Source organism: Petaurus breviceps, unplaced genomic scaffold (genome assembly GCF_028583685.1).
Source record: "Petaurus breviceps papuanus isolate PSGF00001 unplaced genomic scaffold, PetGlider_PUasm1.0 115, whole genome shotgun sequence".
Classification (NCBI taxonomy): Eukaryota; Metazoa; Chordata; class Mammalia; order Diprotodontia; family Petauridae; genus Petaurus; species Petaurus breviceps.
In genome coordinates, this window is record NW_027185612.1 from 10,173,518 (window position 1) to 10,186,731 (window position 13,214).

General features: G+C 33.3%; 1 protein-coding gene across 2 annotated transcripts in view; it reads left to right on the forward strand.

Moving 5' to 3' along the window:
- The window catches only part of DNAJB6 (DnaJ heat shock protein family (Hsp40) member B6), a 127,131-nt gene that overhangs the window by 57,509 nt on the left and 56,408 nt on the right, over window positions 1-13,214 (forward strand). The window contains exons 6-8 of one of the 2 annotated variants that reach the window (XM_069084567.1): window positions 3,731-3,859; window positions 5,780-5,921; window positions 6,532-6,602. In XM_069084567.1, coding sequence (XP_068940668.1) covers window positions 3,731-3,859; window positions 5,780-5,921; window positions 6,532-6,602 — 342 coding nt within the window. Of the gene's footprint in view, window positions 1-3,727; window positions 3,860-5,779; window positions 5,922-6,531; window positions 6,603-13,214 lie in introns of both variants that reach the window. The other variant, XM_069084562.1, reaches the window with a different exon arrangement.

Here is a 13,214-nt window from a genome sequence, read left to right on the forward strand (position 1 = left end):
TGTACTTTACTTCACTGTTAAACCCTTTCCCCGTCATGTTTCCATTCACAGTTAGCATAACTCTGTTTAAGCCGTATCCCTTTCTCCATTCTACCAGCAGCCCAACATGTTCTATTTTTTCACTCAACTGCATTTATTCACTTAACTCCCTACAGTCTTTCATTACTACCACTTTATTGAACTATGTAGCTTAAAAGGTCATTGAGTTCCTTTTTCTTAAATTTCTCTTAGCATTCCTATCATTGACTTCCTTATTTTGGAAACTAGATAGTATTTTATTGGTTCTCTTAACTCTTTTCTGTACCCTTTGAAATGTTATTTAGGGTCTGATCCCTGTTTTAATCACCTCACTTGAGAACTTTTCTACTCTAATGAAAATCTACTCTTACTTTTTATTAACTCCTCAGATAGAAATTCCCGCCCTTTATGTTCCATATGTATGTATTTTTTGTATTTCAAATGTTTCATTTCTTTATCTGTTTTTGCCTGTTAAGTCTCTGTCTCATTTATTTCCTAGTGATTTTCCTCCAAAAGCAGAATCTTATGTAACAGTCAGAAAAAGCAATTGAACATATTGACCATATCTTAAACTGTTTATTTCATTCTTATTGTACACCACCTCTTTGACAGTAAGTAGGAGGTATGCTTCACTATTAAATCTCTCAACTTACAAAAGGGAATTGATTGGGATCAGAGTTGCTGAAGTCTTTAATTAGTGATTTTTTTTTTCCTTTTGGAGGTCATTCTGTAAATTGTTCCCTTGGTTCAGCTTATTTCTCAGTGGTTCACACAAATCTCAGTAACTTTCTCTGAATTCTTCACTTAATTTCTTATGGTCCAGTAATTTTACATTAATATTTTATAGTTGGTTCAGCCATTCCTCTAATGATAGATGTGCCATGAGATTCTGTGCTGATCCAGAAACTGGTTCTTAGCTATGTTTTTATATCTCTCACCTAGACGTTCCTGCTTAAGTGCCGTAAAGCAGACGTGTCATTTTTTAGAATATGTAACTGGTTACAAATCCCTTTTTGTAGTGGTTTTCCCATATTCCTCCTCTTGATTTTCACCAAATGTTCTGATCGTGTCACGCGCTGTCTCTCATCCTCATCTCTAGCATCCTGCACAGCATTCCTCTTACAACTGTTGAGCACTTTCATTTATTAACCCCCCCCCTTCCCCCCCCCCCCATAAGTCTTTGCTCAGAAACCAGTGCCTTAATGCTTTTGAGTGCATAAAGACTAAGTTCTTCTATATGATCTTATGGGTCTCTGTAAATTCAATTAGCTCACCTATAAAACTTTTATTTCCCACTACTTCCATGAACTTTATTGTTAAGCAGAGTAATAGGTTGTGCATTCTATACAGTTCTCACTGTACAGTATACATCTGACATTGACTTCTGCTTTCCTTGTTCTTATCTGACTCGTTTTATACTTTACTTTAAAATGGTTTTCTTTCATGGAGGTCCCTACTGTCCTTGCTTTTATTTCCTTTAACTGATAATTAGATCATTACCGCACAATTTGGTGTTACATTTTTTGTTCTTTTATATTTCTTGTTCTTTCAGCATATATATTTTGTCTTCCATGAGCCAAGATAGAGGAATCATTTTATTTTCTTCCATTATACATGTTGCTGAGAATTTGATAGATGCTAAGTGAATAGCCTTTCATTGGGGAATATCCTAAACCTCCTGCTAAATATAGATAATCCACATTTTAAAAAATCGATTCTTTGAAAATTGGTACTTTTTTTCCCCCCAATTACATATTAAATACAATAAATAACATTCACTTAAATTTTTTTTTGAGTTCCAGATTCTTTCACTCCCCCTTTATTAAGAAGGCAAGCAGTTTACTATACGTGATCTGTGAGCAGCAATAGCAAACATTTCCATATTAGCCATGTAGGAAAAGACCAGAGGAGACCTCCCCCCCCCCCCAAAAAAAAAAAAAACAAGGAAAAATAAAATAAAAAAAGTATGTTTCAGTCTGCATTCAGATTCCATCTGTTCTTTTTCTGGAGGATAGCATTTTTAATAAGTTCTTTGGAACTATCTTGGTTTATTGTATTGCTGAAGAGCTGTTATATAGCTAATAATAGAAAACCAAGGCATTCACAGTTGATGATTGTATTTCTGTTAACAGAATTTCCTTTATTCTATACAATATTATGGTTCTGGCCACTTCGCTTTACTTTCCAGTTCATATAATTCTTTTCTAGGTTTTTCTGAAACCATCCTGCTTGTAATTTCCCATAGCATAATAGATAGTGTAAATCTTTTATATCTATTATAGTTTTATTATTTTGGTATTTTAGTGACATCCTCCTAATTAAAGTTAAAAGCCGTTAGAAATTCTTATGTGAATATTTTTACATAAAATTAAATATTTTTGTGTATATATGTGTGATATATGTTTATGTAAAATGAATGTGTGTATTGTCTTCAATAGGACAAGTTTTCTCAGCCCCAGTTTTTCATGTCCTTATATAAATTCTCTTTTAAGTGCAGTCAAGATCTTTTTTTTTCTCTCTATGTATTGATAACTGCTATTTGTATCAGTAGTACTGATACAGCTATTTGTCTCATCCCTTTCAGTAAATGACCACCTTTTATTGTTACACCAATTTTTTGGATTATATATTTTATGCTATGTTGTTCTGTGGCACTTGTTGCTGAGAGCATATCATAAACCAAGGTAGGGAACCTGCGGCCTTGACACCACTTGACCTTCTAGGTCCTTAAGTGCTACCTTTTTACCGAATCCAAATTTTACAGAACAATTGTCTAGGAGGTCATATGTAGCCTCAAGGCCACAGGTTCCCCACCTCTGCTATAATGTGTTTGTCCAGCTTACTTGCAGTTTTTGTTTTTTTTTTTTTTTTTTTTTTTTTTGTTCTAAAGAATATTCATGTTTTAAAATGTTCTTTGGTGGTTTTATCTTTTCCACATATAAATGTGCCATTTAGGATTCTTTGAAGGCCTAGTTTTTCAAATGGAATATGAAGTGTTTTATTCATTCTGGTTTTTCCATAGCCAATCTCATTTTGTCTTCTACAGTAGCTAAAAAGTATATGTACTAATATGCTAATTCAATGAGTTGTCTGTTCAAGTGTATGCCCAGAATTGAACAACAGGCATTATTTATCCATTTGGATTTTCCTCTAGATTCTGAGTGACTATAGCTCTCACTAAAGAGGTGCATTTTTGGGGGAAGGTTTTAGTATCAGCATAATCTCATCTTTTGCATGGCTATATGGTGTACTCCATTATATTTTTCATATTAATATTAATCATATTAAATTTTCAGTTACTGTTTTGTTTTGAAGGTATTGGATTTAGTATAATGCCTACCCATGAAGGTTTCTGTTCCCTTTTAAGGGGAGAGGCATTAGGAAAATATTTTCCATTATCTTGGAATACTTGAATATTTTCATGTTGGCTTTCTAGCTTTAACTTACCATTTTTTCACCCTTAGTAAGAGAAAGGAGCTGTTTGGAAAGAGTATTCTAATAACTTTCTAGAGGTTCAGTTAAAAATATAGGTATTTTTTGCTCATCGGTTAGTTTTTTCCTTTGATGGTAATCTTTTTCACAATCAGTTAAAGAATACTATATTGAAATTGGAAAGTGCCTCATATTTCTCATTTAGCACATCTTATCCATCTGTAATAACTGAGGTAATTTAAATGGGATTTTAAATAACAGTATGTATTTTTCCTAGAAGATCCATTTGAGGACTTTTTTGGAAATCGAAGAGGGACTCGTGGAAACAGAAGCAGAGGTGCAGGACCCTTTTTCTCTGCATTTGGTGGATTTCCAGGTTTTGGAGGTGGACTTTCTTCATTTGATACAGGTATTTCACAGTCTTATATACAGGAACTAATACCCTCAAAAAAAGATTTATTTTATGTGTAATTATTTTGGGTAGATCAGCTTGATCATTGTATTCTCTGGCTTATTAGAATTTTGTTGCCTAGTTTCTTGAGGAATAGAATTGCATATGACCCACACCAAACAAAAGAAAACTCATCTTTTTGTTTGCTACAGTTCTGTGAAAAGAAAAAAAAATCAAGGTCTCTTGTTTTTAATTGACCTCCAGATTTACTCAGTAGCCTCATTAGTCTAAAGCCTCTCAACCTAAACTGTGATCTTGATCCATCAATCTGATTGGCTTTGGACTGTTAGTAACTTACGTACATTTGCTTTATTGTTGCTGCCTATTCTTTGACCCTTTTAAAGGTACTCTTAGAGGCAACAGTGTTTATAGAGTGCTATAGATTTTTGAGCATTTGATTTTAAAACTTTGAATTCCAGATTCAATCCCTTCCTCCCTTGTTACTCACCCTTACTGGGATGATAAGCAATTCAGTATAGTTTGTACATGTGTAGCCATGGAAACATTTCCATAGTGGATATGAGTGCTATAGATTTTTAAGAAGCTCCAAGGTTTGGAATACAATATTTTCTTTTGTTTAAAAGCATTTTTGTAGGGGGCAGCTAGGTGGCACAGTGAATCCACTGGTCCTGGAATCAGGAGAATCTGAGTTAAAATCTGGCCTCAAGACACTTGACACTTAACTAGCTGTGTGGCCTTGGGCAAGTCACTTAATGCCAATTGCCTTGCCTTCCCCCCCCCCCCCAAAAAAAAAAAAAAAAAAAACAACAAAAACCGAAAACATTTTTGCACCTTGAATATAGTTTATTTTTCTGTTCTCCCCTTCTTTTCACTCCTCTTCTTTCCCAGGACCCTGAGATAATAAGAATATTGTCAAATGTTTGATGCATAGTATAACTTAGACAGTTGGTGCTCAATGTTAATGGTTGAATTACTCCAGAGAAATTTTTCTCCTTCTAGTCTAGGTTATGTTGTTAAACAAGATTTTGGACATTTTCTCCTACAAAGTGAGTTGTAGTACAAAGACTTGTAAAGAAAACTGATCATGGAGAAAAATAATGGTGATGGTTTTCATTTTAGCAATTTGAATTATATAGGTTACACAAGGAAAGAAGGTATGAAAGGTTCTAAAAACATAAATTAGTTGATTTGTTATTGTATTATGGGAAGAGAAAGAATAGAAAGAAACAGTTCCCTGACCTTAATTTATAGCTGGAGCTAGGACAACTATATGAGGGATGCAAAACAGGTAACTGAGGTATAGGTATTCTGTAAGTTTCCAGGATATCTGAAATATTTGCACAAAGTTATTTATGATATAGCCTCACATGTCCTTTTATAGTTAAAATGTTGCAAGAAATAGGAAAATGATGCCTAAAAGAGAGATGTTGATGGTGAATTTTCACAGCTCAGAGCAGGAAGCAGTGTTGTTCCCTGAACCTGTCAGTTGGGCAGCCATGTTCACATTAAAATGTCAAAGATTCAGAACATTTTGTATGACTGAAAGCCTGACACTTGGTAAAAAGGGCATGGATCTTTTGTTTTCCAAGTTCAGACAATACATGTTTCTTGTTTTAAGTAAAAGGAAATATTCTGATATTCCTTTCTCCTCTATATCCTGTTGGCACATGAATATGATTACCACAATTGATTCATTTCTACACTCAGTTTCTTTTGCAGTACTTGATTTCTATATGATCCTTTGATGTATGATAATCAAAAAGCCACTATGTTGCTAAATGACTTTTATTTCAGTCATGTTACTTGCAGTAGCATTGAATGTTACAAGTAATAGCCATTTTGACTCTGAGTTGTTATAATAACATTTAATAGAAACAGTGTTTTAAATTTTTAATATTGTCTTTTCTGTTTATGCAGGATTTACTACATTTGGTTCAGTGGGGCATGGAGGCCTTACTTCATTCTCTTCTACGTCATTTGGTGGTAGTGGGATGGGTAACTTCAAATCCATATCAACTACGACTAAAATAGTAAATGGCCGAAAAATCACTACAAAGAGGTACAGTGATATTTTAAACACTATCTTATGCATTAAATGACTAATGATTTGTTGACATATTGTCAGTCTTAACTAATTTATGTTCAGATGCTCATTTTCAAAATGAAAATTCTACATTTTTGATTGTTTGAAATCATAAAAATTGGTTGACAATGAATTACTATATGCTTTTGTGGAAAAGGTCCATAATTATTAAGAACCTTTTCCTTTTTAAAATTTCTGCTTGCTGTGATTTGTTATTATCTGAATCCCAAGTAGTTATTTTGATTTGGAAAGAGCAAACTTTTTAACTACACTATTAGAAAGTTAAATTTGTGGTTTGGTTTTCTTTATTTTTTTAAACTAGTAATCCCTTTTGATGAGTATATATCTCTGTAGGTTGTTTAGTTGAGCTAAACTTTATTCATACTTGGGAATGTATCTTTCTAGGTAGAAAAGATAGGTAGCAAACTTCATGGCAGAAAACTTGGCTTACTATAGTTCTTGCATCATCCTATTGTACACAGTCATGTGAGGATGGGGATTAGTTTTTTCAGGTATTTCTGTGTTGTAGTTACATCCTTTAATAAACATACTCCAAAAAAGTTTTTAAATGAATTTTGTCCTACAGAATTGTTGAGAATGGTCAAGAAAGAGTAGAAGTTGAAGAAGATGGCCAGTTAAAGTCCTTAACAATAAATGGTAAGGAGCAGCTGCTACGCTTGGATAACAAGTAATTCAACGCACGCATTTAACAGAAATATTAAGCTATTACAAGCACCATTTGAGGATTAACAGGAACATTTTTTTGAAGATTTCAAAAGAACTCTTTCAGTATAATTGTATCTAATCTAAAGTATTTATAAACGGCTCATCGAAGCACCTATTTGTCATAGACTTTTGAGTTTATTGTTGGGACCACACTAATAGGACCATTTTTTTTTTTGTCTTTAAAATTGTTGTAAATTTCTGTATGCACTTTGCTTTTTATTAAAATTAATCCAAGGTGAACAGTGATCCTTTAGTAGTGCTAGGGCAAAATGTACACTAACACCAGCATGAATCTTGCTTTTCCATTTTGTTTGAAATGTGAGCCAAGTAGTAGTTTAAGTCTGCTGTGAAGTTAACATTTCCAGGATGAATCTTTTTTTTTTTTTTACTTTCATTTTTTTTTTAAGTATTTAGTAGTAAAGGTATTAATGCGTTAATGGTAATACATTTCTGGTTTGAAATAAATTAAGGATGTTTTCTAGTTGTGCATGAATGCTGCAAAACTTAGTAAGTTTTGACAATTGTTTAAATATGTAATGTTAAGCCTAGGCGAAAAAAAAAAAGTAAATCTGGTAAACTGGGTCTTTGTCATTTGCTAAAAAAAAAAAAAGAAAATGAATAAATGCTAATGTTTGTGGTGCATTCTTTCATGAATGGGATTTGTAGCTTTCTTGTGTCTGTGTGTGATTCGGGTCCATGGGGAGCGAGTTTTGTTTTATTAGTGTTTTAATTTCTTTTTGCTGGTGGATATGGGCATCTCTTACTTGCAGAGGTTTTCTTTTTACCATTGCAAAATATACGTAGTTTCCCATACGTCTGTAGGGTAACTCTTACCACTTGAGTAAACATTTCAGTTGTCATAGTATTCCTTTTTAAAGAGGGAGATTGGTTTTATAGCAGAGTATGTTTGTGTGTATATGTGTGTGTGCCCGTGTGCATGCATGTATGTGTGCTTTATGGAATAAAAGAAAGCATTATGAAAGCACACAATTAAAAACACTTTGCATGGTTAAATCCTTTGGGATCATTTGAACATGGATGAAGTATTTTGTAAAGTTATTGAGCTATCAGTATTGCTAAAAATTTTACACAAAGTAAAAAATACAAAACTGCCAAAATTTTTATTGCACCCAAAGTACTGTAATCTACCTTAGATTATTTTGTGGATTGGTAGGGTATGTACAAATAAATGTAACTTCCCCAAGGTAGTCTAATGACTCATGATGAAAAAAATGTAAAAAAAAAAAAAATAACCCCAAAACCAAGACACTATATAGTTGGGGAAAATATAAATGTTGCTGTGGTTTAAATTATTTTATCCTGGTTTCTTTTAAAGGCATATTGCGATTAAAATTTTTAAATACTTGAAAACAGATAATATATTTTACAACTGTTCTTTTCTTAATTTAGAATTCAGAAACATAATGTAACTAAAATGATTGACTTACCATATAAAAGGCAAGGCATTTATGTAAATTTGTTTAAGTTTAATATTTGGTGTTGGAAGCAATCTTGAGTTCTTGAAAATGGTTAAACTAAAATGATATCTATACATATGTTTTTGTAAGAATAGCATTTCAGTGTCCTCTGCCCTCAAAAAAAGGTAAGTCTATTTCTGTCAGTGGTGGGAAAGCAACTATATTTGGACTTTGTTTTAGTCAGGAATTGTAAACTCATTTTTACTACCCAAATGAGAATAATATCCTGTTAATGACATCAGCTTAAGATGTTTCAGATTTTAAGTGATCATTTAGTTTAAATGCCTTTTGTACTTGTAACCCAAAGTTTTGTAGATAATACTGGTTAAATGAATCAGTGTTGGTGATGAAGTCAGGAAATTTTAGATTAGGTTTCAGCTTACATTATCTAGTGAGGTATTTTCTTAATTGAAATATATTTTAAAAAGAAAACAGTGGTTTGGTCTCACAGTTTAAAGCACTGAAGAAAATTGTGATATCAAAATACTTGTTTTCAACATTTTTTGAACAATATTGATTTCTGAATCTTGATTTCTTTTAAATGCATGTTATTTCATAACAGTTTACTTGCTCAGGTTAACACTAGGTTAGAATTGTTAAAAGTTTTGTGATGAAACAGCATAATGTTGAGTTTCTTGTGTATATTTGAGTAATTTCACTTTTTCTTACCTTACCTTTCTAATTATGTGATTGCTTATTTTCTTGGTTTTCACATCAGAAGTTTGACAGCTTCATTCTAACTTTTTGATTCAAGGACTGTGTTAAAATGAAATCTTCATCAGCCTATTTCTTAATTCCCTTGTACAGCTTTCCAAATGACTACATTTTCAAAACGAAACTTCACTATTATAATTGTCATCAAAAGTTTATCTGTCAACCAGGGGGCTATTAAATTTCATTGAGTTGCTTGCCTGAGTTGTACTTTGATTCTTAGATAATTTTCAGTGGTTGTAACATTATGTGATGTTGATAGTCCTGGTAAATGCTGATCATAGGAAGATTGATTTACATTTTTAAATGTAGAATTAATTGCTTAGTAGAGGCAATTCAAAATTGATTTAGTCTTGTAATATGGTATGGCTTTCATTTATTCCCTTTATTTTGTTCTTGGCTCTGTGTGTAGCATAATTATGACAGGAAAAATAAATCCATTACCCAAGGCCAAGAATTATTAAATTTTGAAGCAGAAAGAGAACTTGGAAGTAATCTTTGTTAGATAAAAGTATGTTCACAAAGCTTATTACCGGCAGAATTTAGGAATAGGAAACATGTTTTCCTCATGCTCTTTCTTGAAGTCTTTCCATATGTAACAGCTCTTTATCAGAGCACATACCATATGAGAAAAATTTTCATCCACCAAACACTTGAAAAAGTAAATGTTCAGTTTTCATGGTATTGTTAAAAATTCTGTTCACATAGACATGAGATCCAGTTATGTGGTAAAAGATTCCATGGAAAGTCGTGTGTTGTCAAGGCTTTAATTTTACATGGTCTCTATGAGCCTAAGTTTTGTAAATTACCTTTAGATTTCATGAAGTTGGATGTAATGTTTCTCATTCAAGGTTATTGAAACAGCAGGATTTTAGGTTTTATGACTCCCATTTCTCTTTTTTGCAAGATTAAAAATGAATGACCTTAATGAAATTTAATAGCGATCATGGTTCTAACAAGTTTTTAGTATTTTTCCAAGTGTCTTTAATTCATTTAGAGATAAAGCTTGATTATAAAAGTGTCAATTCTCTTTTCCTTTTTTGTCTCCTTCCATTTTTGTTAAATGTAAGAAATTACTTAAGGTGAGTTTTAATTATAAGCTTTGTTTTACATGTAACCAATTAAACTACTAAATCTTTACTGTACTCAATGGAGGTAAAATAGTATAACACCAAAAGCTACAATTAATTTTTTAGATAAATGAGTTGTGTGTTTTAATTTGAATGTGGATATGGCAGATTTCAGTATCTTTCAGGCAAAATAATAAAGCTAAACTGTGAAGACCCAGTTCACTAAGAGATAAAAAGTTCACTGGATTAGTGACAGATAGTATCTTTCAAATATGTAAATGAAGTTTCTCCTTTAAATTTGTGTAATTTTTTCATTCCTTCAAAGGAGGCAATTAAATATTTAGCTTTTAGTAATCTGAACTAATTTTCAGCTTCTGTTTAGCTTCTTGACAAGAGTTAAGATTTTACACACAATATAATGTCAGTAAAATGATTAATTTTGTGGGTAACAGTATTAATAATAAGTTATTATCTTTACAGAACTTAGATGAGAGCAGCTCAATTCAACAAACATTTTTTAAGCACCTGCTAGGTACTTATGGATCAGGGTCAAGGTTTGAACTGTGGAAAGGTATGCAAAGGTAAAAATACAATATTTCTCAAGCAGTTTATGTTCTGTTAGGGAGGGAACTAGAGCATAAATCACATATAAGTGAATATTAAGTAATATCAAGAAAAAAAGAGTACTAAGACCCATGGAGCTCAGGAGAGGCTTTCTATAGAAGCCGGCCCCTAAGCTACTCCTTGAAGCAAGGATTCTAAGATGCTGAGGTGAGTGGGGGAGATGGAAGTAGAGGTGGAAAACATTCCAGAATAGGGAATAAAATAGGGATTTGGGGCAATATTAGGCCAGTCTGACTGAAACAGAATGAAAGTGATTTCTATTAAATAAGCCTAGGAAAATAGGTGGGAACAAGATGGCTGCGGGTTTCAAATCTTTGACAGAGAAATAGATTTTAAAAAAATGTATGTTGGGTTTTTTTATTATTTATTTTGTTTTATTATTTTATTTACTTTTTTGTTTGTGCTTTAGATCATGGCAAAGACAGGAATGCTTATCAGATTTTTGGGTGACCACAGCTGGGAGAGAGATACCCTAAATATTGAACTGAGTCTATGAGGATGAAATGTCATAACTAGGTAGAGCAGTAGATGGAACATTTATATGCCTTGGAGTCAGGAAGATCAGTGTTTAAATTTGACCTCAGATAATTTCCTAGCTATGTATTGGGCAAGTCGTTTAACTTAAGTTTGCCTCAGGTTCGTCACCTATAAAATGGGGACAGTAATAACAGCTATCTCAAAGGGTTGTGAAGATCTGTTTGTCAAGTACTTAGCGTTGGGCCTAGCATAGAGAGGGCACTATATAAATGTTAATGATTATTTTCATCATTATTATTAGTAGGGATAAAATCTGCCATTTTACAGTTGACATAAAAAGATCACTTTCAGAAATAAGAAATGAGAGAAGCATGGTTAGATAGAACAGTTTACCTGTAAAGATTTGGCTTATGTTTTAGTAAATTGTGAACTCAATATTAGTCAAGAATGTATTTGATACTTCAGATAAAACAATTTTTTGTGTGAACATTGAGACTTGTAGGTAGGAGCTGGTAGTTCCCAGTGTACATTTCCCTACTCAGCCAAGAGTTGGAAATTTTGTTTTCTTGTTTGAGTACTACAACTGAGGCAAAGATAAGCTAGGATTATTATAATAGGATTATTAGTAAGCTAGCTTATTAGATGAAAGAATTATGTATGTTTTAGTTTTCAGGAGAGAAGAATCAGGGGAGAAAGAGACGTGATAGCTATCTTCATGTATCTCAAAGCTATAAGGTGTGAGAGGCATTGAACTTGTTATGTTTGGTCCCAGAGGCAATCCTAGATTTAATTGGTGGAAGCTTCTAAGAGGTAAATTGAGGTCTGGTAAAAGGAAGAGCTCCTTCACAAGTAGAGGTCCACCAAAACTGAATGTACTACCTGGGGCTATAGGAAATGGTGCCCATTTTCCCCTCCTTGATCTTTCTCCCCCACCAGAGTGCCACCGGCTGTGGTCACTGTAACAGCAGTAGGGGGACAAGTTAGGAAGCTCTTGCTATTGGCTCAGTTGATGATTCTTTTGAGTACCTGAACTATGTGTGTGACTTTTAGAGGAGATATGAAAAAAGACAATTAGATTTTGTCAGTTGATTGGATATAGAAGTATGAGGAAGAAGGGAAAGTCAAGATTCTATTGTTATAAATCTGGATGACTAGGAGAATTTTAGTGGACTTAGTAGCAACAGAGGTAAGTTTGGAGTGTAAAGAGAGATAATTATGAAGTAACTTATTTGAAAATTCTGATGGGAGTTTCCCAGTATGTAGATTAATATCCAACTGGTTCATTGATTTGGAAATTAACCTGAGTAGAGCTGCAAATGAGAGCTGAGGAGGTCCCAGAGTAGAAAGAGGAAATAATAAATGGCCTAGGATCAATTCCTTTAAATATCTACCCCTGCTTAGTAGGCAGGAAGTAGGTAGATCATTCAGCAAAAGAAGATGGAGCTTGTGAGATCAGACATAACAGGAAGCAGACTTAGAGTAGACCAGTGACTTAGAACCTAAAACTTCAAAACAAATAAAATTGGATTTAGTAATTAAGTGATTTTAAATTGTAAGGCATTAAATAGTGGGTAGAAAGTGACAGAAATACAACAAACATAGCTAGGGAGGTGATAATAAGGTCAAGTGGAGGTCTTTAGGGATATGGGAGGTCGAGGTTTTGGTTATTAACTAGCTAGGAAGAATTCATTGCATCTGGAGATTGAGCACAATAGAAATGAAATGATTGAGGGGATAAGCTCCTGAAAGATGGGGGTGTGTGTTTGTGCTCGCGAGCAAATTGAAAGGGTTTGTGGGGTTTTTTTGTTTTTGTTCTTATAAAAATTCAGTCTAGGAAGGAATGTGAAATGATACAGAGGTAAGTAGTAGGGAGAAAAGGGAAGTAGAAATAGGTGATAGATGTTTTCATAGTTAAGTAGTTGATGTTCTTCTGAGAGTTTTGGGCCCTATGGAGATCTAAAATTGATAGTGGAAGGTTGAGTTCAAGGACAAGTCTAACAAAATTAGTTAGAGCCAAATTGGAACTGAGAAGTGAGTCTGTAGAAGGCCAAAAAAGTAGGTAGTGGGGGTAATTTTAACTTGGTTCTTTGTAAAACAAACGGATTATAGGCTAAGAGGATAAATGCATCAATGGTACCTTGAAAATGAGGCTGAGCTGTTAGGGGAAGAGAGCATTGGAGAAT